This window comes from Coturnix japonica, chromosome 1 (genome assembly GCF_054131305.1).
Source record: "Coturnix japonica strain WE chromosome 1, WE-NBRP24, whole genome shotgun sequence".
In the NCBI taxonomy this organism is placed as follows: Eukaryota; Metazoa; Chordata; class Aves; order Galliformes; family Phasianidae; genus Coturnix; species Coturnix japonica.
This window is the reverse complement of record NC_140663.1, coordinates 142578527-142605680: the sequence shown is the minus strand read 5'-3', so window position 1 is coordinate 142605680 and position 27154 is coordinate 142578527. Positions and strand designations below refer to the sequence as shown.

The 27154-nt window shown below is 40.8% G+C and overlaps 1 protein-coding gene across 17 annotated transcripts in view; it reads right to left on the bottom strand.

Annotated features, from left to right (window-relative positions):
- Positions 1-27154, bottom strand: part of KLF12 (KLF transcription factor 12) — a 266658-nt gene that overhangs the window by 31762 nt on the left and 207742 nt on the right. For all 17 annotated transcript variants that reach the window (XM_015851638.3, XM_015851641.3, XM_085536078.1 and 14 more), the window contains one exon: positions 2037-2194. In XM_015851638.3, the coding sequence (XP_015707124.2) occupies positions 2037-2194 (158 nt within the window). The remainder of the gene's footprint in view (positions 1-2036; positions 2195-27154) is intronic.

Here is a 27154-nt window from a genome sequence, read left to right as displayed (position 1 = left end):
GCTAACCAACCATTTAATGAAGGTTTTTGATTGGACATTATTTTTCCTAATGTTTTCTTTTCTCCCAGCAGGAATGAACCAATATCCAAAATACTTTAGGCAGCTGCCTTTTCGGATGAGTACTCATTTCAGCCAGCAAACAGGAAAGTACCTGAGCTTCCTCTGCATTAAACAGTGAAAGAGATGTACTGTCAGATGCCTATTCCTGGGTCAACCTGAAGAGGGAATAACGTGCCCCAGAGGTGCCAATCCCTCTCCTATGACTACCCAGAGATTCCAGACAGATAGCATAGCCTAGACATCCAACTGCTGATGAGCCAAAGATGGATAGATGAATTCTGTGATTACTTTTGGTACAGAAACTCCCTTCATGCTACTGGATAGTTATAGCTGCAGAAGCTGGAATTAACAACTACATTTTAGCTTTTGGTGCCTAGTTTTGAGCACTCAGTGCATTCAAGTTGTGCAGAATACCTAACATTGATTTTGGGTGCGTTGTATGCAAGAGTTATCAGCCAGGAGATCATTAATGAACTACAGAATCATTAGAGGATAGGGAAACAGCTTAGGAAACAAGAGAGTGAAAAAGAAGCAACAGGAGTAGACCTAGAGTGGGATAAAAAAGTAAAGCAAAAGGCAGAGAATAAGGCAAAGGATAGGGGTACACAGAACACGTTAGAAGACAAAATATACAAGGAAAGAATAAGAAAGAAGAAAAAACAATTAAGACAAAATATAATACATTAAGAGAGAATGCACAAACGTTAATGGGAAGATATGAAGAAATCAGAATAATTGGCTTGGAGAGGAATCAAAGGAATACCCAGAACATTTCTGCTGTTACAGGAGGGGATTTTCTATTTACAGGAAAGAGTTAAGTGATAAATATCAGGAAAAAGTCTTGCTCAGTGAAAACCCTGCTAATCAAAAAAATATACTGAAGGGTGATGAAGAAGCAGCTTCATCTGAAACGGAGAAGCCATCACTTGCTTTTTTAAAATAATCTCATTTAGAGTGTGCAACAACAGAGAAAACACCAGCAGGTACTCAACAAAGACCAACATTGCGCTAAATGCTGGACAAACACCTTCTTGTCTCCAAGGAGTTACAAGAATGCTGAAGTTCATTAAGAATAGATTAATCAATACATTTAATTTAAGATCAGCAGCATTCTGTTCACTGCCTTCTTAGCCATTCCAGTGGTAACCTTTTAAATTGTTCTAGGTGACCTCAGAGAGGTGTTCCTGAGTTTATCTACAATAAAATTGCAATGATATGCATCAATGCTTCAGCTACTCTATGCCTGTCATGCAGAGTAGCAAGCAGCCCTTAAGGTCAATAGGAAAACCAGGTATTGATTACGTATTATATCACTGAATGGGATCCAGCTCATGAAGACATCTCTCTTGCATCTGTGTTGCAGGGACCCAGTGCAATCTATTCTCGGAAAATGATGGACTTCCATTTGCAGTAGGTGGTTGGTGCCCCAGAAAGGATCCAGAAAGAAATTCTGAGTTCTTGTGTTTATAATTGAACAGAAGATATTTAGCAACACCTATCACTAAAAGGCTTCATCTGTATAAGCAAACAATAGCACAATAGGAGCATGGCTGCTGAGTGAAAAAGTTGGTGCTGAAGATCTATGAATGTCCACACTTCCTGGGATTTTTTTTTATTTTGAATAGCTTTGGTTGGTCCCAACAATGATCATCCACTGTTGGTTCAAACACATTACATGTATCCATGGAGGCTGCTTTTCTGTTAACTTTCAATTGAAAAAAGTCCAGTTTGTGTTGAGAGAACTCATACTGAGAAGCAAAACATGAGAAGTGTGGACGTTAGGGAAGTTCAACTCCAAAGCATGCTTTTGATCTGCACCAACTGCACCACCATGCCAAAGCAGATGCACCTGCAGACATCCCTGTTATCTATATCCAGACTTTGGTCTCCTGGCATTGGATAGCACGTTTAAAAGGTACTAAATTAGGCAGAAAGGCTTGTCACAACCACACAATACAGTGCCAGCAAAGCCTTACCTGTGTGCGTCCTCCGGTGAGCTTTCAGGTGGGAGCTTTTTGTGTATACTTTGTTGCATCCCTCGAAGTCACACCGATGGATGCGTCGCTTCCTGGAGTCTGGAGACTCAGACCTTCTCTGACGCCTTGTGCTCTCAATACTGAATGGTGAAATTGAACTAAAAAACAAAATGGAGGGAAAAAGGAAAAATGAAGCAAGAGCACAACATATATCTTGGACCTCAAAAGATGAGTAGTTGTAGATTACTGTGTCAAAGGCAACCTGATCTTAAATGTTAAATATTTCCTTTTCTGCATAATAGTCAGAAGCACCTCTTTGAAACTATTCATGCTTGAACTAGAGTATACTTTGCAGTATTAAATAATTCAAGTCTTGATTTAGAAGTGCTCATTGCCAGAGAAAGCACCTTGAAATAATGCCTCAATAATGAACCATCCTGACTTTATCTAAGTTTTATTTCTGTTGTACATGTCCAGTTCCAATTTCATTGAAACTTCATTTCTAAACAGTCTTTTACAAAGGCTCAGTAATATCTCCTTGATGTGTTTAAACTGGTAAAAAATCTGACAACATTTATGAAGAAGTGTTTCTAGTACTCAGATCTTGGCTATGAAACCTCATGTTTGGCCAATTATCTGTTGTGTATCGTATACAGATAGCCAAGAGATTCTCATCACCTGGCAGCAGTGATTTTTTTCCATTTCCATATTTAACAGTTTTCAATCACCTGAAACAGAAGCAGAGAACGGTTTGGGTTGGAAGGACCTTTAAGATCACCAGGTTCCAATCTCCTGCTATTGGTAGAGACACCTCCCTCTAGACCAGGTTGCTCAAAGGCACAGTGAATTTCCTTTCAGACCACTGAATTTAGCAGTAGCACAGGGCCAGGGGACCATCCGCAGAAAAACATATATGCTCATAGACTTACTCTGTTTATTCCAATGTCCTATCAGTTATCCCAAATCTAAGCAATTAAAATATAGTGTTGAAAGTCACATTATTTTAGTTCATAAACACAGTGCACATCAAGTCTAATTCTTGAAGAAATTCTGCTACAATACACTTGCCTCGAGCTAGACAAGCTGGTGCCATAAAATATTATCAAATTGGTACATGATCCAAACCCTTATTGATCTGTGTTAATTATATTACCTACCTATAAATCATTATCAGTTGATTTCCTTATCAGCTCCATTATAGTTATACTGCACAGCGGCTTTGCTCACCTACAGTTATAGTAGCTTGCTCAGCTATTTTGAGTGTGTGAACAACATTAGCCTTCCTCAGCTTTCTGGGACTTCCACCACATTCCCAGGTTTATTGACATCAGCCAACACTTTTAAACTCTAAAGATGGAAGTTCTCAGCTCTTGAAATAACCTGTGACCGTCAAATTAAAATGAATCATACAAAAGGAAACAGAATGTGCTCCCAGAAAGAGGCGTGAACTTCTGGGGAATCTAAGATACTAAGAATGGCATTGGAAATACCGATACTGATGTATTTAATGAGAAGCTCCCGTGTCAACACCACTATTCAGTCTGTGACAACAACCACTGTTGTTGCAGCTATAGCTGTCCTGGCATAAATACTTCGAGGGATTTCTGAAGCTTGCTGATGATTGTATTGGGTTAAAATTTTAAGCACCTCACTCAACTAACATGTGATTTCACTGATGTTCCAATTTACTGCATTTCAAAACTCAAAGTCTCAAACTGTGACAGTCCAAATTGTGCTTTCTTTCTTTTTGTCTAAATGTTTTTATAGTACAATTCCAACTTAAAGCACAATTGAAGAAAGAATTCTCTGACAACCTTATTTTTCTCTTAACACTTGATATACAGCTATACTTCACCTTCAGGTAGAGATTTTTCAGATTAATTACTATTGCCTAACGTACAATATGTGTAAATGGGCTTACAGGGGATTTCCAAAGTAGCAGATGAAATGGACAGAGGGCCTTAATATCAACATTAACCAGCAAAAAGGAGTCCCCAAGAGAGTGAGAACACAACAGCACTTTTACTATATGACAAGAATACAGATATGTTTAGCTGCTGCCGAAATGGCTAAGGAATTGTACCAAAGCATCTGCATCTCAGGGCAAATAAAAGTATCGGGTTAGATGAATCACTGAGATCAGTCAGACTACTCCAGATTCGCTTTTTAACATCCCACCAGCTAAAATAAAAAGCAAACATGTAAATCAAATCTTAGAACTCAGCACTGAAGGTACACAGTGCAGCACACAAGACCAGAAAATCTTCATCTTCAAAAATAAATATTTGTGAATCTTTTTTTTTTTTTCTTTTTCTTTTTTTTCCTGTGTTTGCATGATTTATGAGCTGTCTTAAAAGCCTGTTTTGTAACTGAGTGTTCAGAACCTGGATAATACAGCTTGTTTAAATGGGAGGAGGATCGAGCACACAATACTGCCAGCACTGAGAAAAAAAACAAACCTTGAGCACAGTCAGCACCTCATAAAAAGCTATTTGTCACGTACAGAAGGTGACCTCACCACCCGCTGCTCTCTTTCCTGAGGATTTATACAGAAGAAGGTGGAATACAGTGGTGCCACGCAATCCATGCTGCCATTTCTCAGTTCTTTTTCTCCCTCTGTCTAAAAAGAGAAGCATCAGGGCTACCTGGTTGTAGGTGACAGGGGAATAGACAAATAAGGCACAGAAAATGCTGTGCATCGCTGTTGTCCATTGTGAGCTCCACAGCCCTGATGAGCTGAGCACACAAGGAGAAAGGTTACCACCATCAGGGAACAGCAAACATAACCTCATGACGTCCTTCAGCACTGCAGGCTAAGTGACGTGCTGGTCAGTACAAGGCACATAGGTGACAGCTGAATGCATACCACAAAGGGATTTCCTCCAGCCCTTTTGCTGCAGGGGCACCCCATGGTGCAGGTGTCACAGGCTGAGAAAGGGCCAGGTCTTACCTGACACTGCCAGCTCTGCTTGAGCCCTGCACGGGCCCTAAGACTGTGCAACTGCAGATATGACAGGAAGCCTTAAAAAGAGCATAAAGACTGGTAGCTGAGCTTCGTGCCTCTCACATTGACCTTCAGTTCAGTCCTTCTCATCGGTCGTGGAGTAGTAAAGGGAAATACAAAATCATAGAATGGCCTGGGTTGAAAAGGACCTCCATCAAGTTTCCACATCCTGCTATGTGCAGGGTCACCAACCACCAGACCAGGCTGCTCAGAGCCGCATCCATCCTGACCTTGAATGCCTCCAGGGATGGGCATCCACAACCTCCTTGGGCGACCTGTTCCAGTGCATCACCACCCTCTGAAATGCTCTGCTTTCTTGTCTATTTTCTACAAAATAACTTCACATAGACAGAAAAGAAACTGAAGTCCTCAAAACCATGATTTGTGCCTGTTGAAGGTCACTGAGCTCGGCCAGGTGGCTCTGGTCAGCATAGAGCTTCAGAATTACTATTCAACATCATCACAGAGGACGAACACTTTGATAACAGAAATTATTGGGAACTCAAACGTATTTTTGTAATTGTTCTTTTTTTTTTCTTTTCTTTTTTTTTTTTTTTTCTGTTTACAGTGTGCTTTCATGTAATGTAAACAGTTTTGAAAACAACTTTAAAAAGGAAACATCTTTAGCAGTAACCTCTCTTGACTGCAACCATCTCTCACAGACTGCTCAGAATGAAGACCTGAAAGAGCATCAGCAGCTGTGAGCTGCCAGGGTGCCCTGAGGAGCTGTCAGCTCTCCTGCTGATATCCAAGATCTCAAGCTCAAGGTGGGGTTTAGCAATAGAATCGACATGACGTGTAACATCTTGGGCAAATTGCAGGTTATATCCAATTACTGCTGATACATCAAGTTTGAAAGGTAAAATAACAAAGAAGAAAATTGTATTCTGGCTCTGGCTCATCAGTTTGACATTTATTTATTTGCAACTCATCATTTCCAAAAACAGTGTAATTTCTATATTCTTATCAAAAGTATTGCACTAACATAAATCCTGAGAGACAGCTGGTTACTTCCAAAAGCAGCTGCAACACCTATAGTCATAACTGTTCATAGGCTGGAATGAATGAAATAAGACATTTCTTGGATGGGAGTATTTAAGGTGATTTATAAAACTTGTTATTTCCAGTTAGAAGTGAAAACGTGCATTTTTACAATTCAAGTACATGCAAGTGCTTTTCTCTGATGCAAATGTCTGCATGCAAAATACAGATTCAGGTTTTGCCAGTAGATGGCCATCAAGATCTCCAGTCTTATCTGTTCCACATTCAGTGGGGATTAGAACAAGCCCGGTAATGCGAAATTATTTTCCCTTTCTATGAATGCTGCCCTGAGTGTTTTGCCTTTGCTCCTCATACAGACTGCAGTAATGCTGCTAAAAGCACACACAGTGCCTCTACACTAACCCTGTGTTTTCTGAGCAATACGCAGAGCACAGCTGTTCAGCGAGAGTGCTGTCTACCAAGGCCTTGAACCATGTTCAGAGACACAATAAAATGTGCCATGTGGTGACAAGTGCTTTACAGAAACTGCCTGCTCCATGTGGTAAATGCAGTGTTACCTTCGGCATCAAACCAGTGTCCCAGCAACCTGGGCAAGAGCTTGGACAAACTGCACCATACAGCACCCATACAGTACCACATAGTGTCACGGCTGCTTTACCCTCTCCTCTGGTTGGTCCTGTAGCTGATGCAAAACTTACTGCTATTTTACCACTTTACCAGTGGGTCTATGGCTGCTAGAAACAGATGCTGACTTAACTTTGGGGCAAAAAACAGGCATTTATCAACACTGCCCCCTCTACTCTTCTGTGAGGAGCACCAGAGGGGTTGGCACCTCACAGCTGCTGAGTCTGGATAACAGTCTTGGCAAGCCAGAGCACGCTCTGCAAAGTAGGCATAATATAAAATGTGGTCCTCAAATGTTCTTCAGGCTGTTGAAGGATGTGATTTGGTTAAGCTGACATAACAGGACAGTCCTGCTACAGCTGCTTTCTCTGAGTCGGCACAGGTGCTTGTCTGATCCTGCAGTGAGCCAACTCAGGGACTCACGATGATGAAAAGTCAGTTCTGAAAAAAAGAAACTGAGCAGCTTGTTTGTTTTTGGTAATTTAGTTTTCTAAATAGTGGAATCTGCCAAGTGCCTGCCCTGACACACTGGAGAGGATGGCCAAGGATGAGGGGAGTGTCAGCACCCTCCCCAGTGGCAATCAGCTGTTATAGCACAAATGTAGCACTTCATTTATGAGACACGTATACCTTCTTGGCCAGCCTTTCATTCACAGTAACTAAAAGTGCCGGCAAATGAAATAAAAGCAGAAAATTAAGTGTTATGTATCTGCAGACAGTATTTCAACGGGCAGTTGAAGAACATCCTAAAATATTTACTTGCCCTTTTTTTTTTTAAATGCAAAGTTTTTATTGTGTCCTGCTCACAGGCAAACAGATGCATGTACATAAACACACACGTACTTTTTTCTCCTCTCTGATTCTCAGACCTTAATTAATGTTTCATGAATGGCAAACATCTGCCTTAGGAATGTTTGACATTAGAACATATCAAGCAGTACTTAGGATGATCACTGAAGGGAAGTACTATTTGTTTTATCAGTGCTACTTCCATCAGTGTACTGCAAAGGTGATTTTATACTAGAAATTACACTTTTTGTCAAGAAAGAAAGGATGAATTTGGCAGCATACACAAACACATACATTACATAGGAAAATCACATGGGTAAGTGAGACATAGATAAGAGACAATCTGAATAACCAGCAGCATCCAGGCAAGGAGATCCTATTATCTGGCCCCTTATGGCCATTCCTGTGCTCCTGAGTTGGACTTGATGATTATTATAGTTTCCTCTCAAATTGGGATATTCAAAGATTCTAAGCTCCTGTCCAGAGTGCCCACAGTACAAAACACCCCCATATCTCTGACCACAACTTCATCCATAGCATTTATTTCCACTGAGATCAGCTGAAGCCACTTGAACTGTTGAGCTGCTTTGCAGCACTACAGGATGTTACATCCCTCCAGCTGCAGTGAAACTGAAAGTCTGTAAGTGGAACAAACTTCTGCTGGTGGGAAAGAGCCTGGGGGTCTATTGGGAAAAGTGCCAATGTCAATTGCAGCATGTCCTAACAAAATGATCCATTAGCAGCTGTGTTAAACTAAGATATGAGAATGAGATGGTTGCTTGATCCTCCTGAGCTGTGGTGATGCTGTGGGAGTGCTTTCCAGCTCCCATAGCTGTGCTGTATTCCAGCTCCACGCTAGGCTGAGACCCAAGCACACACAGTTCACCCTGTTCCTTTGTGATGGATTATTGAGGAAAGGGAGCTGGGCCAGAAAACATATGTGACATGTTCCAGCATCTCCCCTGGATCTGATTGGAGGACCAGGGCTTCAAAACACACTGCCTGCAAGATAGAGAAATGCTATAAATCAAGCCTGTGATGAAGTCTGAAAATAAATGCCAAAAAAGCCTCTACCAGAGCTTCCCGTCTATTTTACACTGTTCAATAGCTAAGAAACTGTTACCCCAGAGACTTACTGTGTAAAAGAGCACAGGACTTACATGTTAACTAACCTGGCACTGCGTGCTTATTTAAACATTTACTCCCAATGTCGGGAAGCAGCAAGCTCACTTTAGTATGACAACTTGTTCTACCTGCAGATCCCACTGTAAAAATCAGAATCTGAGCAAGCTCCCGCAAAGAAATATAATGATTTCTGCAAAACTACATTCAGCCACAGTCAAACATAGGCAACTTCATCTCCTGAGACTCCTTCTAAACTGCAGAAAATTGGGTAACTGAGCACTTCCAACTCAGTTTTGACAGCACACAGCTCTGCTTTTTACTCTTCCTGTTCCTTTCTGATCCATACATTTCTTTCATGTTGGAGACACGAGTTGAGCTGAAATTTTCAGTGTGGAAATTAGATGAGAATGTACATGTTCATGCCTTTCATTTTTGTTCTGGCTGCTTGCAGGACTAGTGCTGTTACTCCACTTTCTACTGCAGCACTCCCTGCACGTCTTAACTTGCTCACCATTTTTTCCCTCTTTATTCTTGTATCTCTGATTCTGATTTCTTGTACCTGTGTAGCACAGCAGTCACTCCAATGTCTGTACAACGATGACTCTTACCTATCTATTTACCTCCTCTTAATGCTCATATGAAGGAATGTGGAACTGATCACATTACTGATAATTAAAAACTCTCCAGTATATCCTCAGCTGACGAAACTGTCACATAGTATCTCACCCAGTCAGTGACATTAAATGAGGACACTGCATCCACTGGGACTGGAGCTCATGTGAGTGACCTTTTCTTCCTTCCTTCCTTCCTGCTCAGGAGGCTCATTATCAATATGTTCAAGATTTTATTACCCTGGATGCCTCTGCAATTCAGGGTGGTCATCTGCAACACTGCCACCAAGCAGACTTTGGTAACTACTAAATAGTTGACTCCACTGACATGTACACTTCAGCTATAATAGGAAAAGATAAACTGCTACGCTCAAGAGAATGTTATCTCAAAAAACAATTTCATATGCTCCACAGCCCTTCACAATGCTCCTGTCTCTGAGAATATATACAGCAAAGAATGTATTTATTGCAGAGATAAAGTATCATACCCACTGAATCTGTATAAGAAAAAGAGATGAAGTAATTTAATTATTTGGGGACAAAAGAATTATCGAATGCAAGGTCATACTTCAGTGAGTACAATTTCTTCTTCTAAAACTCCCATCTAAACAATAAAGTCTGAGATTTTTATTTTTCTTCCACAGCTCCCTCTCTTAATGACAGGAAGTTTTTATAAAAGAATATGAGAAAATACTCTAGAAATCAATATAGTTACTACACCCCAGAGGCCGTACAAACTGTGCCACCATACATTTTCATTAACTGTGAGGAACACTGATATATTTATGAGGTATGCTAGGTATATTCAAAATTTTAACTTGAACCTGGATTTACAGTCACACATACCATTGTAGATCTTCATTTAGATTACAATCTCCTGGCTACATATTTATCACTATTACACTTTTGCGTAGCAAGTAAGTACAGAGGGGCTCAAATCAATGAGGGATGAACAAAGACATCACTAATTCAGCATGAAGAAACTCCACTATCTCTCCTTGCATCCTTTGATTCCTATGAAAAAAGAGACCACATCAAGGTTCTGGGCATCACAGCAACCTCCTTTCTATGGGCTAGATTTTGTCCCCCATATTTACATGGGCAGATACTTACATATTCAGAATTTCATTATGTCTGTTAGAATCTGAAAGATGGGCCCCCTTACTGACCTCTGGGGGCACACCACTTATAATGGGTTGCCAGCTGGACTTAACTCCATTAACCACTACCCATTGGGCAGAGTCCTCCAGCCAGTTTCTTACCTAAAGAAGGGTATGCCTGTCCAGGCAATGGGCAGCCAGTTTCCCCAGGAGAATACTGTGAGAGACCATGTGAAAGGCTTTGCTGAAGTCTAGGTAGACTACATCAACAGCCTTTCCCTCATATACCAGTCTGGTCGCCCAGTCATAGAAGGAGATGAGATTGGTTAAGCACAACCAGCTCTTCATGAACTCATGCTGGCTGGGCCTGATCCCCTGGATCACGTGCTGTGTAATCTCACCCAAGATGATTTGCCCTGTAACTCCCCCCAGCACTGAGGTCAGGCTGACAGACCTGTAGTTCCCCAGATCTTCCTCATGGCCCTTCTTGTAGATGGGAGTCACATCAGCAAGCCTCCAATCCTCTGGGACCTTTCCAGATAACCAGGAACGCTGAGAGATGGCAGTGAGTGGCTTGGCAGTCACCCCTGCCAGCTCCCTCAGCACCCTAGGATGGAGTCCATCCGGTCCCACAGACTTGTGGCAGTCCAGATGGAGGAGGACCTCTCTAACTGTCTATCTGAATCACCAGGGGTGTATTCTGTGAACCATCCCAGACCTCTAGGCCAGTGCATAACGTGCCTTGAGGATAACTGATGTGACTATCAAAGGCAGATGTAAAGAAGGCATTTAAGACCTCAGCCTTCTCCTTATCCTCAGCAGTCACATTCCCTGATGCAGGGAAAGGATGGAAATTTTCCTTGGTTCTTCTCTTACTGTTAATGCTGCGTGTACTGGTGTAGATGCACTTCAGCTGAGTCATCTCACTCACCCCCAGCTCAAGCACTGTTCCCACAGGCTCATCTCTGGTGAGTCCTGTTTTGTCCCCTTCCCCTGTCATAGCCAGTTTAAAGCTCTTTTGCTAAGCCCCACTAGTTCCTGTGCTAGGATTTGTTACCCCCTTTGAGATAGGTGGGTTCCATCCATGGACAGCAGGCCAGGGGCTGAGTAAACAGTTCCATGATCAAAGAACCCCAAGTTTCTGCCTCGACACCAGCCTCTTCGCCAACTATTTATTGATTGTGCTTTCCAAGTCCACTCTGTGTTCCTCACTGCCCCTGAAGGTACAGAACAAAAGTTCACTTGCGATCCTGCAGATGAAATCTGCAGATGAAAATCTCTGAGATTTAAGATGAAATCTCTTTTCACAGTTAGTGGGCTTCTCTGCGCAATTTCATCACTGCCCACCTGACCTGTGAGTAGTGGAAAGTAATCACTGGACCTAACCAGCTTTGGGAGTTTCCTGGTTATGTCCCTGACCCGGGCCCCAGGAGGGCAGTACACTTCCTGATGGCATGGATCTGGTGTGCATATGGGGCCTTCAGTTCCTCTGAGAAGGGAGTCGCCCACCACAACCACCCTTCTTTCTTTCCTGACAGAGGCAGTCGCAAGACCTGTGGGTGACCGCTTTGCCTTAGGCTCCCTCGTAGGCAGGTCCTCCCCACTCACCTCCCCTTCATTTTCCAGCATCTCAAACCTGTTGCTTAGAGGAAGCTGGGGTAGTGGGGGAGGCAGGCAGAGCAGGCTTCTCTCTTCAGGACTCTATTCACAGTTAACCATGAGTAGGCAGTCTTTCCACTTGTAATTAAGCTCACCAACAATTCAAATGTACCAAAAAGGTGAATTTCAAAAATTACTTAGTTATCACTACCTCAGTAGTAGCGATACTACTCAGTATCAGTTCAAAAATCAAAAGGTATCATGTTTGGATGCAGGTCCACAGAAAGTCTGGCAAATCTGTCAGTGTCTTTAGTAGAGTCAAAAACACACTCCCAGGAGGAAGAGGAAACTTCATTTCCATGAATTGGTTTCTTTAATGCTTTCTTACCAGGCAGTGCTGCTTTTAATATCTGAACAGCAGATCTGAGGCACAAGGTTTGACTGAGAGCAAAATTACATGGGTAGACAGTCTACATAAAGCCATACGGTACATTTTGCACTAAGAAATATAAAGAAATATATCTTCTCCAGATCTTTTTGCTGCTTTAGAAATTGTTCCACATGCAGAGACAGATAACAAAGTCTCTATTCTCCACCACAAATTCCTCACAATCCTTTTTCAGGAGCATAGATCAGGCTGGTAGCCAAGCAGCTCCTTTCCTCTGGGTTTCCATGGGTCCAGCTGGCTGCATGGGCTGCATATTCTCATGCTTCTCCACTCAAACAACTGTGTAGACCTCAGGGTGGCTACTCCCTGGCTGGGAAAAACTACAGAAGACTTTAGGCTGGGAACAGTCTTCTATCAAAAGGCAAGAACAACATCCTGATGACATTTCACTGTCAAAAGAAAGGGTCAAGATTTCATTCTATGCGTGCTTCAACTCTGCCGCAGTAAAATCTAAGTGAAGATTTGGCTGGTTATATTAACTATGCCTTCCCAACTCTGACTTTGCACGAGGGTTTATAAGAAAGTTCTCATGCAAGGGTTTAAACTGGGTAAGATTTATATGATGTTGCCTCTTTAGCTCTTCTGAAATGTAACACAATGCTCTCGCCTGATAAGAAATGTTTTCCCACTGGCTGACGGGTGTGTGTCTCCCTCTGGGACATCAAGTATTCAATTATTTGAGGGGAATTATTCTGCTATTTCCAACAGGCATTCAGTGTTTTGTTCAGAAAAGGACAAAAATATGTAAAGTTGAACAAGCCTTGCAACTGAAAGATTTTCGACCCAGCCCTTCCCTAAGCACAAGCAAACAGATGGAACTGTACGCTTGCAGCTGTATGAAATTTTATTTAGTGTTATTCCACAAGTATTATTTATGGTATATATAATTATAATATATTATAAATATTTTGAAAAAATGCTGCTGAAACAGAGAGAGAACTGGTAGTCTTTGAATACTACTGTAGTCAGACGAAGCCTTTTTGACAAGAGATTCAGTAGTCACAATTTTCTGATACTACATTTTTTTTCCTTTAATTTGTAACTGTCTCAAGGAAGAAGGTAGGAACTCGCTTTCTATATGATTAGAAGCATCATCCAATCACCATCTGAATTTCTTGCATGGACTTCTTGCAGATGCCTTAGAAACATGTATCAGACCCCTTTCATCCACAAGACACTACTGGTTCTACTCAGTGCTAAACATATTTCTATATATTCTATATACTCTATATTTCTATGGCCTTGTTATCATTTGCTGTATTTATATTTTACACTACTATCACCCTCATTTCTTTTCACACTTTAAAGCACATGCAGTTACAATGGGAAACTCACACAGAAGCGAAGCACATCTGTCTGCCTGCTGCTGTCTCTTCACTGGGCATGTCCCTCCCTCCCTCCTGCATCTCCTACAGTGCTGAAAACCAAGGGACTGTAATAATGGCCCACTCCGTTAACCTTGCTAATTTATGCATGTTGCTCATTAGTGCTCTGCCAAGTGCAGTTTTCAAGTCCCAAAGGTAGGTCAACAGATCTGAGTGTCTAGAAGAGCGTGTTCTGAATTTCAAGTATCTTAAACTCATGGTCAGGAGCACTGATCCAGAGGCCTCTTGTTTTGCTTCAAGTTTCCTATGCGTTAATCTATACTCAAAACCAGTTGCGCTGACCCAGGATGCAGCTCACTGGTCTCCGGAATTTCTGTTGCTACCCTGAAAGCACCAATCTCCTACATTTTCAAGCAACAGCGTCTTTGGCTTAAGAGCTTCAATCAGTAACCACCACTTTTTGCCCTCATATAAGATATAGCTACAGATGTTTCCAGTGGAAAACACAGTGAGAAAACACCATAAAACAAATGACCACAGACCTTCCCTGGAGTGGTTTTACAGACAGAATTTGCTCTGCAGAAGAAACAGCGAGTGTACCTTAACAGAATTAACATTTGATTAAAAAAATATAAAAAGCTTTAAAAACACATCACGACTACTTTAAAATAGTACTAAACAGAATTTCATTAGAATATCCTCTTAAAATCAATCAATCAGTCAATACCCACCACCACTTCTGGATATCTTCTTATCCCTCGTTTATTAAAATCTCTGCTTGCTTACATGTTGAGATCTTACAGACAGTCTCACTCATCAGATAAAGCACCAACCAGTACTGCCAGCTTAGTAATTAAGAACAACCAATGTGCATACAATCAAGCTTTTACTGGAGAAATCAGTCTGTCAAAATCTTGCAAAACTCAACCCTGCACATATGCTGTTTTGTTTTGTTTTGTTAAATGGGATGGAACATACCAGAACTTTCAAGATCAAAAATCTCCATAATTTCCTAAAACATTTGCAGCCTTAGCTTGAAGTAAGAAAGGATAATTATCAAAGCATTTCACAGGCACAATAGTTCATTTTGGAAGAGGCACATGTAGAAAAAAAAAAAAGAGAAGAAAAATAAAACTCACTCTCAGCATGACAGAATGATATTGCTGTAGCTACGAAGAGATAGTGTTGGGCAGGTGGAGAAATCAGACAGGTACTCAGCTTAAGGTCAGACAAGATAACTGCAATTATCAAGAATGATGGCCTGAATGAGACATGCTACACGTCTGACCCTGCAGCCTGGAAATGGGGTCCCTGCTGACACCAGCTGGAACCCCAAGGTGTGGGGCTGTTGTTTAAAGTACTTCATGACACCTACACAGCAGGCAGAAAACAGGTTTTAGGGGGAGTAGAGAGGTAGGCTCACCCGTCCCATTGCAGCTTTTATTTCTTTCCTCTTGTATTCCTTTACCTCATGTGGGATGGATAGAGAGAGGACTATTATCACAAATTGAACTGGGGGTCACAGCAATGAGTTGCTCAGAGGCAGCTCACTGGGAAAATTCCTGATCAGTTTGAATCTAGGTAACAGAACTAAATCATACATAGGTTTGGCTTGGAAGCAATCAAACATCCCAGCCCCCTGGCCAGAGGCAGGAAGACATTCCACTAGGCCAGGCTGCTCAAAGCCCCACCTAACCCAGCTCTTATGAGGCAACCACAGCTTTTCTGGGCAACCTCATTCAGTGTCATGCTGGACACATACACATAATGTTAAGTGTTTGCATACATTTTTCTTTTTCTTTTTCCCCAGAAATACTACTGCAGTAAATACATTTACTCCAATTATGCTCCTTAATCCTCTCCGCAAATTCCCATTTCCAAGCCCACATTGTCCTTCTTTGCTTGGATAAATGGATGTCCATTTGGAATTCTTTTTATTAGCTGTAACATCAGCCATAAGATCTACTTCTCAATGAAGTCTCATATTGGGCTACTCAAATGCAGCCTGCTACACAAATGGAAGGAATACTGATATATATATGTATATATATATATATATATTTTTTTTTTTTTAAAGCAAAAATGTGAATTAAATACATCATAGAAGAACCTGTGCCAAAGGAAGTACTTGCTTGCCATACACAGGGTAGGTACACAGAGCATACGAACAGGAACACACAGCCCAGAATAAAGCTCCAAAGCTTCTGCCAATGCGTTAGTTATCAGCATTACAAGGCTGTGCTCGCTGGCCTACAAAATTGAGATGTCAGGATTTCAATGTGTTTTGTGTTCAGCAAATTATAGTCATTTTCAGAACATCTTTAACCTTTTCAGTGGCCCGTGGTCAGGCTGGCAGACCACTCATGGCTCTTCATATTAGAAGTCTGACAGACATCTTCTAGAAAGGCAGGGCAGGCAGGGAATTGGTATGTAAAATTATAGAGTATCAGCCAAACTGCTACTGCATGCTGCACTTCTCTGAATTTAACACTGGGATGCTAAATTCTGCTATCTCATTTTTATGACAAAGAATCAAGCAACAACAAAAAATGCCCACTATTAATCTGTCTGTAACAGGTTGTTTCCAGTTCTGTCACTGGGCTTTAGAGGGGAGATGTGGTTTACATACATGTGCTGTGGGTGAGGGTTTTTGTCCTGAAGTGCTGGAGCCCAACTACCCATCTAAAACCACTGTATGTAAAAGCCACTATGATGCACATCACTACTGCAAAGTCTCACATTATTTCAGTTACTGTACTACTCAACAGTGTCCTTCAAATGTATATTTGAATTAAACACACAGCTTCCATTAAAGCAACATGTTACACTTAATAGCAAAGATCATCAGAAGAACAAGGTGGGACTCCACAATGCTGCAACCTATATCTCTTGGATAACCTCAGTTCCACCCCTTATTCAATCTGTGTTTTACGTCTCAGTTTGAAAACACTGGGGATACTACCATATATCATTCCTCATTCCTTCTTCCTCATCTCACCACCTTTGATTTATTACCATTTTGGGTAGTGGCTGAATCTAACCACATGCTTGTACAAGTACAGTAACAAGGGGCTCCAACTTACCTATGATTTTCAAGTAGAACAGTAAATACTAGTTTCTAAATAGAACTAATACAATACCAACGCATACAGAACAAAAAATTCAAAACATAATATCCTCTAATGTCTGATTCTACCAGCAGTCAGTGAATGCTACTTAATGTCTGAAACGATGTTCATAGTTCCTTAGCCTAGATGCACACTTGGGGTGAACACGGTAAGGAACAGGTTATGCTGCACCATGGTTAGTCCTACAGTCCTACAGCATTGCACACACACCGCTGGACAAAACACAAGCCAAATGGTATGTGATTTATAAATGACTTTTTAGAAAATGTTAAATCTTCTTGTCCTAAAGCAATGATTAAAAAATCTTTGAGTATAACAGTTTGTGATCTGACTGTTTCTGCTCTGTTAACAAACCAGCTAGAAACTGCAAGCTCCCAGACCTGGAACAAGAGAGTCATTATTGGCCAAAGCCTAGAAGGAGTGCAAAGCCTCCCCTTCGTATTCTGGCAAATGTCCTGAGAAAGGTGGTGCGGTGATTTATGTGCCATTCAATGTTGTTTTCAAGACATTCACTGAACTGAAGAAGCCCCATTATAATACGTCAAGCTCACGTCAAAACCCATCTAAATCAACAGGGGCTGAAAATACATCATGCGCTTGACATACAATAATTGACATGTCATATTATATTTGACATTTCAAGGACAGTAGTGTCTATTTAAATGGAGACATAGTAATATAAATATTTCTTTGCTTGAGCTAATAGGGTATCTAACAGGGCATCTTGGTGAAGAGCTGTTCAGTAAATATATAAAGAAAACAAACTTTTTGAACTTTTTAAAAGAAGAAATTTTCTAATGGCTCAAGTTACAATATGCAGAACAGCCACCTTCTAAAATGAAGATAGCTCTACTAACAGATCACTATCTCAGGGGCTAATTCTGGGTCACGTCACCTAGGTAGCTGCTACTAATTTGCATGGAGATGTAATTTCACCCAAGCCTTCCTACTTCCTTTGCAGTTCTGAATAGGTTTAGGCCTCCAAATAACACTGTGCAGATTATCAGCCTGACAACTGATAAAGAAATATAGATTAACAGGAGTACAAGGAGGCATGAGCACAGCATGGGTCACACTTTGTTGGCCTTCACAGACAAAAGAAATTGCAGTGTAGCAGAATTTTGAATACACTCCACCTGACACCTCATCTTCTTTCCAGGAGGCAACTGTAAGCAGACTTTGTCAGTAGTAACAAAGGTCCTATAGGACGTGTTGACAAGAGAAAGAAATAGGTAGTATAAATCATCCAAAAAAGGAGCAGACAACTTATTACATTTAGATTAGGAGAACCCCAAACTTATCACCCAACAAACTGAGATTGCAGAGCACACTGTCATACTTTCTTCTGGTTTCTATCCATAAAGTATCTTTGTAAAAAATATTTTCCTAATTCATTTAAATATCAGAAAGATGTTGCTGTGTTGTTTTTTTTTTCCCCACCACATGTTGTGATGCAAACTAAAACTGCTGGCAGAACATTTTTAAACTGAAGCAGATGAAATTCATCTGCTGCTGCTGCTTTTACCTAATACATTCCTGTAGTATTTACTGATTCCTTCTTGTTCCATCTTCTCGCCTCTGCATTTCTAAGACATGATGCTACACTCCCCTGATTACTATTTAGCCAAGCAGTACATATTTAACTCCTTTACTCTGTCCTCTTAGCTATCCCCTCCAGTAATCTAAGCAGTTTGCTACCCTTCTCAGGTCTTGTTCAGATCTGTAAATGTACTGAATGCAGCACTGTTCCATGAAATAACATTTTGCTCTCAGCCAAGAAGCATGGCAATGGTGTAACATAACAACATTACACTGTGGATGTCATACATAAAAACCATTGTATGTGAGGGTGGGTAAAACTACCATCACAGAAATGAAGAAAGCATCCAGAAATCTAAAAAAAAAAGCAGAATCTCCCATGCAGAATATTTTTCCACTCTGTGTTTTCTTCCATAATGCATAAATTATAAGTTCTATAAATCTATCAGAGTATACAAGCAAACTGCTTATAAACTCTGGGACACCTGTGCCCAAATACAAAAATAAACAGAACCATCGTGTTGGTTTAAAACTCTATTAGCAGAGAAGTAAGAAAAAAGAGATTGGAGGAGGTAATCATGTCAGACCAACAAGTACAGTATTTTAATCCAGAAGGATCCATAAAAACAACTCACAAAGTCCAGATCCTTGGAAAGTTTTTGGTGAATCTTCATAACTGAAGCAACTACAAAGCAAAATACTGCGAGTAAACTGTCTTAAGTCTCTTTCTCCTTTCAGAACTGTGGAAAATAGAGCAAGGTAGAAAGATACAGTGCCAGGGTTTCATATTAGCTCTAAGAATTAAACACGGAGATGAAGAAGTTCAAAGGAGGTGAATGTAAAAAGAGTTCAAGTACTTTGTGAATTTAAGTTCTTCTTAATGTTTCTGTCTGGGCTGCAATAACAAGACAAAAGCATTCTGGGGAAAAACTGATAAAGACAAAACTACTGAAGAGTGTGCAGTTATTTTCAAGACAGGAAAATTCAAAGAAGTGAGGAAAAGAAAACTATAAAGCACTTTTTGACAGCCTTCTTTTTAAAAAGTGGCTGAGCAGATTTATCAAAGGGTGTGAAATGTTTGATCCTAAACTGAACTTCCATGAAAACAGAATCAGATTCCTTTCTTTTCTGAGGTCAGAGAAACACAGACAGAGCCCAAGAAAAGGAAGAACACTTTTTGATTTTAAATAAGGTAGTGCTGCATGTGTAGACACAAATGTCAATATATATGTAGCTAAAAGGCAGTTCCTGAACACAAAGCATTTTTACGTATTTAATTCACTAAAAGACAAAGACAAAAAATGGAATAGCTGAGAAGTAAGAGTAGCAAACAACACAAATGAAATGGAGGCTAATTAAAACACTGCCTTTTATATGGAGAATGGAAATACATAAACTAACTCAAACCCTTTTTTCTAATTAACAAGCAGTCATTTCAAGACTCTGGAAGTAGGGAATCACAGAATCACAGAATGGCCTGGGTTGAAAAGGACCTCAAAGATCATGCAGTTTCAACCCCCTGCTGTGTGCAGGGTCGCCAACCACCAGACCAGGCTGCCCAGAGACACATCCAGCCTGGCCTTGAATGCCTCTAGGGTGGGGCATCCACAACCTCCTTGGGCAACCTGTTCCAGTGTGTCACCACCCCCTGGGTGAAAAACTTCCTCCTGCTATCTAACCCAAATCACCCTTCCTTCAGTTTTAAACCATTCCCCTTTGTCCTATCAATAATCACCTTGTAAACAGCTGTTCTCCCTCCTGCTTATATGTTCCCTTCAAGTACTGGAAGACCACAATGAGGTCTCCCTGGAGCCTTCTCCAAGCTAAACAATCCTAGTTTCCTCAACCTTTCCTCACAGGAGAGGTGCTCCAGCCCTCAGATAATCTTACTGGACCTCCACTGGACCCACTCCAAGAGCTCCATGTCCTTAATGTGCTGGGGGCCCCAGGCCTCACAAGAGCTGAGTAGAGGGGGACAATCACCTCCCTCTCCCTGCTGGCCACCCCTTTTTTAACGCAGCCCGGAACACAATTGGCCTTCTGGGCTGCAAGTGCACACTGCTGGCTCATGTCCAGCTTCTTGTCCACCAGGACCCCCAAGTCCTTCTCCACAGGGCTGCTCTCAAGGAGATCTTCCCCTAGTCTGTATAAATACCTGAGATTGCCCTGGCCCAAGTGCAGCACCCTGCACTTGCCCTTGTTGAACCTCATTAGGTTTTCATGGGCCCATTTCTCCAGCCTGTCCAGGTCCTTCTGGATGGTTTCCTTTCCATCCAATGTATCAACTGCACCACTTGGCTTGGTTTCATCTGAGAACTTGCTGAGGGTGCAGTTGATGCCATCATCTGTGTCACTGATGAAGATGTTGAAAAGCACTGGTCCCAAGTCTGATCCCTGAGAGACTAGGGATGTAAAGACAGCACAATACTGCAGTGGCAGAATGTACCTATCCTAATAGTACACAGCACCAAACCATGTAGTGCAACTTGAGCTGCAGCCAGCAGGAAGCTGAACACAGCCCTACTCTGCTTCAGCTCATGGCTGTCCTCCTTCCCTTGCCACATCCAGCACCTCTATACTGAGATGGCGTGACCCACCAAGGGGAATGAGTCTGTTCCACCACTCTGCAGTCTATGTTAGGAATGGGACATTCATAGATAATTGAGATGGAAAGAGTCTGTTAGCCTGTAGGTATCGAATGCCATATCTCATATCCCAGGTGGCATGCTGCCATGCTGGGACCGAGGAGAGTAGCCCTTTGCATGAGAGAATCTCCACCCTGAAGGACTCACTGCCAGCTGTTCTCTTGGGGCTGTGAATCTGGGCAACCAGAGGGAGCAGCAATGGGGACAAGGCAAATGAGGGCATCACACATGACAGAGTGTCTGCTGCTGCCCCACTATAAGGTGCAAAAAACCTCCATGTTGTCCAGATTAAGGTAATACATTTTGATTTCTAAATGTAATTAGAAGGGGAAAGGACTGTAATAAAGAAGCAAACAGTTCTGTGATTCGTAAGCCTTAATCCAAACAACCTTGCACTGTATCGTTTTGACCTGCCTGCCCTTCTCCCAGTTCCATCCAGCATGCTACCACCTGATGTGCGTTCTAACTTCTCAGTGCTGTGTAACACATGGGGCTGAGGGGCTGAAGCTGTTGGGACATCTGAGGAAGGTGACAAAGGAGATAAAGAAAATTCTGCAGCACCACAGAGAATCACAGAATCATAGAATCATAAGGTTGTGGAAAGGAACGACAGGATCTAACCAGCTTAGTTTGCTTTTATACACACATCACTTCAGATTGATATTCATGCAATTTGACCACCAGGTAAAATATGAGGTTCGACAACACTATGATAATATTTTCAGATTTTAAAAGAAAGTTAAGCCTACATGTTGGTGTTTGATATTACAGCAAATCCTAGAGGTATCATAAATATAAATGGAAATGGCATCTTTACTGACTGAAGTAATGAAGGAAATGCTTTCAGTCTTAGTGATCAGTATCCAGTTTGGTTGCAAGTTTTTGTTGTTGCAACTCCTGTGCACTTTTACTTATTTGTAAGTCATCATTCTTCTAATCATGCATCATCTGTGGCATTTCTAAATTTTTACATGCAATTAGAAAATGTTAATCAGAACCAATATACTTGGACTATCTGTACACTAAAAAGCACACAATAAAGTTCAAAATATGTTTATAGGCTCCAACTATTCTCACTGAAATTAAAAGCAAAAGAAGCAATTCTATTGCTCTGACAGGTTTTTCTCTACAATTGTTTCCACAAATGCACTATTCAAATGCTACTCCTGAGAACATAATCAACAAGAAGTCTCAACTCTAGATGGCAGTATCCCCCTTTAATTCTTAAGTTTTCTACTTCCTTAGTTTCCTGGTCTTTGTTCCTTAACTCTCCAAATAATTCTGTACTTCCTTCTCTTACCACAAAATAAAGACTTCAGTGCTCCAAGCAGTTTGGGGAAGAGCACTGCAAGGCACTTTCACGAAAGAAATCAGGCCATTCCTGCAGTTAAGCTACATGGTTCTTCAAAGCATATAGAATAATTGAGGCCTGAAGTGGGGGAGAAAAGAAAGGAAGATTTTTTTTCTCCTCCTCCCCCCTTTATCAGTCACCTGGAGAAGTATAAGGAAAAAAAGTGCTTCTTTTCGTCTAATGACAGCCCCTCAAATAAAAAGGGAGGGAGCAAAGGACAGAGAAAAATAAAGAAACAGAGAAAAAGAAACTGAACAAAAGGTGCCATTTCATAATGACTTTGAACCAGGAAAAAAGTCTACCTAAAGAATATGGCTTTAAAGCAACAAACGATTTTACAAATCTCTCTTTGGACACAGTACACTGACACTACGCTGGTAGAGTTTATGTGGCCAAGGCCACTAACACATAAGGAAAGCTATCATTTAAGCTAGAAACCCTCATTTGATCTTTTTTCCTTCCCCTAATACTAGCATTTAGTTTTGCCACTCAAACACCATTCTTGGTATTCTTTGCTGAACATCTTTCCTTGTAATGGGTATTTGCTAGAGTGCTGTACCTCCTCCAACTCCACATTTTCTTGGACATAATCACTTCTCTGTCATCCATGTGAATCAAATGGAAACAGAAATATCTTAAACAGATTTCTAGAAGTCTATCCTTACTTAATTTCTTAACATCTGTCATCTGTCACAATTACAGTCTGATTCTGTGAACCCTCAAGCACCTAAGCAATATCATTCAGGTGCACTACTCCAGTAAAGCTCTATCAGTCCCCTCTGTGCAGTTTTCCACATATATGTTTTCAAAACCAAGCCATTTACTGTCAGCATTCTGGGGATTCCTGTAGACATGTTATGATATTTTGTTCTACTGGTAAGGAAATGTAGGGCCAGACAAGAGAAAGGAAGGGAAGGGAAGGGAAGGGAAGGGAAGGGAAGGGAAGGGAAGGGAAGGGAAGGGAAGGGAAGGGAAGGGAAGGGAAGGGAAGGGAAGGGAAGGGAAGGGAAGATGCTTAGATGCTATTTTCAGCCCTCAGAAATTTTAAGTAAAACTAAGAAAACAAACCAAAAACAGGTAAAACTAAGGTTTAGAAGGATGGACATTGCTGTGAAACATAACACATCATCTTCTGGACTTAAGAAGACTATAAAAATACAGCAAACTAATATCTTCATCTTCCTCTGCTTGCAGTCAGTGAATATGCTTTTCTATGAGGAGCATTTTCAAAGAAACAAGAACTTAAGAGTAACAGACCAACACAAAGTACACTATGAAATACAAAAACACTGAAGAAAATTAAAGTTTTAACTTCTGAATTCATCTCTGACTTGCTCTACAGCAAGATCAGATAACTTTGTTGTGTCTGAATAAAAAGTAGGTCTCCTCCTAAACTCTTCTTGATTACCATTACTAATTACATGGTCATTGCATAAGTTTTCTTGGTGTGGCTTTTTTTTTTTTTTTTTTTTTTTTTGTGTGTGTGTGTGTTTTGTTTTGTTCTTTTGTTGCATCAGGAATGAGCCAACTTGGTAATTAAGTCAGTATTTTGCTTTTTTCCCCCTCCAACCCACGCTATACATGCCTGACCTGCTAGCACTCATCTAACCCTAGATGAACACCAGTGCCCATGTAAAAGAAGAGACCAAAGTCCATGGCCATACCGCCCATTAGATCTGCCCTGTGTAATTAATTATGGCATACCTACCTGCTACCTCTTGAAAGGTAATCAGTATCACCTACTTGCGTCACTGCTAAAGGACTCAGGCAAGAAAGCTTAAAATAAAAAGAAATTTAAAAGCATATTTTTCCCATCACAAGGTTTTCCCATCACAGGTGAAGCAATCCAGGCATAACAGCACACCAGTACTACCTCAACATCCACATGGAACCTCAGTGAAGTTAAAGATGTTCCCTCAAGGTACAAAGGGTAGCTTGCAGGAATGCACTTGCAGCACTGGGATAAAAATCTTTGGTTTTGTGTCTAACATGAAGTTCAGGCATCACATGTGAAGTATGGCCATGTTAAAGGCTGTATTTCAAAGACTCAACACAATTCAAGACTCAAATATCAGAAGTCACCTGTTATCTCACCCTTAGGATTATAGTCATGAACAATTCATTTTGGCCCTAGTAGAGGAAGCAAAAAGAGAGCAAAGAAAGCAGTAAAACTTCTTTCTCTTCACTCTTCGCGTTTATCAGGTTTACCTATAATTCATGAGCTTTACTATGAGAATCAACATAATAACTGAACTGAGTTTGGGTTTCTGAATTGATTCAATATCCACGTGAGGCTGATGGACAATGTTACTACCCTTCTTCAGACAAAGGAATGGCATAACAGAGTAATTATCTGTGTTTTTGTTGTTGTTGTTGTTGTTGTTTTAATTATTGTTTTTTACAAAAGGTATGATCTACAATAGAAAATAAGAGATCCTTAAAGACAAGGCATAAGACATCTAAGGTAACAGAAATCATCTATAGCAAGTAAGGAACCTTGAGTCACAGTCCCATATACGTACTGAACACAAAGGTGTATGTAATCCCAGATCCTTCAAACTCCACGTTCATGGCTTTCATTTATTTGTTGTTTGTTTCACAGCACTTAAGATCAGAATTCACATACTAATTTTCCAAGGAGGATGTTTTTCTCCAGGATGGCATTTTACTTCACAATTCCTCTGCATTTGCTATGTCCTCTTCAAAACTCATTCCCTTTCACTCTGTTCTAACCTGCTTAAGTGGTCTGCCTAGATTCCTTTGATGGCCAATGGACAGAGAGATAGAGATAGATAGAGAGGGATAGATAGAGATAGATAGATAGATAGATAGATAGATAGATAGATAGATAGATAGATAGATGATAGATAGATAGATAGATAGATAGATAGATAGATGGATGGATAGATAGATAGATAGATAGATAGATAGATAGATAGATAGATAGATAGATAGATAGATAGATAGAGAGGGATAACTGGCATTACTTGTGATAATTCACCTAATGTATCTCACACATATGTTTCTTAAAACGGGATGGAAATGTCCATCTCACTCCATTAAAGGCAGAAAAAATTCTACATCCCTTCTTAACTAGCAAAAGGAGTCACACTGAGAGAAGCACTGAATATTTATTGATGATAATGTCTTCAGCTGTTATACTGAACTCACCGAAGGCAAAAGCTGACACTGAGAAATCAAGGCAACTACTTCCACATAGATGATAAACCAGGTGGTGGTTTGGGAAACATATTTAAGAGAGAAGGAAAAGGAAAGAAAAAGACTCATTTCTTTAACAAGCTGTTTGATTACTCAACAAATTGCTTAGTCATTTGTCTACTCAAATTTGCCACACACAATGCGTTTATGAAAATGCAGCCTGAGTGAGGGGCCACAGAGGGTGTCTGGAGGCAACACAGGTCATGCTGATACACCCTTGACTTCAACGCACTGGGCTTGTAATGAGGGACTAATTTGGTTCTAAGCACTAGCTTGGCAGAAACAAAATACTTGAAGACTATTAATAGAGAAACTTTTCACAGAAGCTGTGACCTTTATGACTTAGCATGGTTTACAGCCTTCCCTCTGCTACAATTAAACAAATCCTTGCTGCAAAGCAACATGTTTGTGTCTTTTTCTGCCTATTACAAGGGGCAGACTGATATGCACAACAACTCTTTATTACATACACTGATGCAAATCCCTTCTGTGATACAGAGTTGTGCTATTGAAACATGAGTGAGGGAAACACAGGGTTTACGGTTGACTCCGCAATACCATCCTCTCATGTCTCCCAAAAATCTGTCCTCAGTATTGACATCATCAGCTGATGGCCTATAGACATTTGGAGACAGGGATCTCTCTGTTGAGCTAATAAACTAACAGGAGAAAACACTATCAAAAGCATATGTGCTGTGGAATTGAGGGGAAAAAGAAGAGTGTACTGAAGTGGTTACTTCTCTCCCTTCAAAGTTGGACAAATGTGGCAGAAAAATGTGTTCTAAATATTCTGACACCTTAAAACAGTATTGCAAATGCCTGATGGAATACAGTTATGAAAAACACCAAAGAAAACATCATAGAATCACAGAGTCACAGAATGGCTTGGGTTGAAAAGGACCACAGTGATCATTGAGTTTCAAAACCCTGCTATGTGCAGTGTCACCAAACATCAGACCCAGGGCCACATCCAGCCTGGCCCTGAATGCCTCCAGAGATGGGGCATCCACAGCCTCCTTGGGCAACCTGTTCCAGTGCGTCACCACCCTCAAATGTTCATTTACTATATCAGCACTTATTTGCCAAACTGTGTGCCAACAAAAATACTGGCTGTTAAGGTCACTGAGCCTAGAAGGGACAGAGAAATAACAGTGTTGGGCTCATTTTTAACACAAGCAGCTAAAGTCTGCAATTCAGGAACTGAAATTAAAACCTGCAAAATTCATATTTGCATTTTTAGACACAGTAAAGCAACTTTTAAGAATTATTATTATAAAAAAAACCCACAAACTTATTTGTCTGACTCCACCTGCTCACTGCTGTAACTCACTGCAACACGGAACATTAGCAGAAGGGTATGTAGTGTGAAAGCACAAATTTATTACAGAGACACAGGCTAGAAACAGAAATTTAGAACTAATTAGAACAGTTAGTAAGTACAGTAACCCTAGTTCTTCCTGGCATTGCAAAAACTACTTCTACAGGGATATACCCCTACCTGAAGCAGCCACGAGTATCATTTTGTCATACTTACAAAATAAAGGGCTGTACAAATTACTGACTCACTACAAGCAAATGGTGAGAGCAGCTAAACAACTCTCATTTCAGC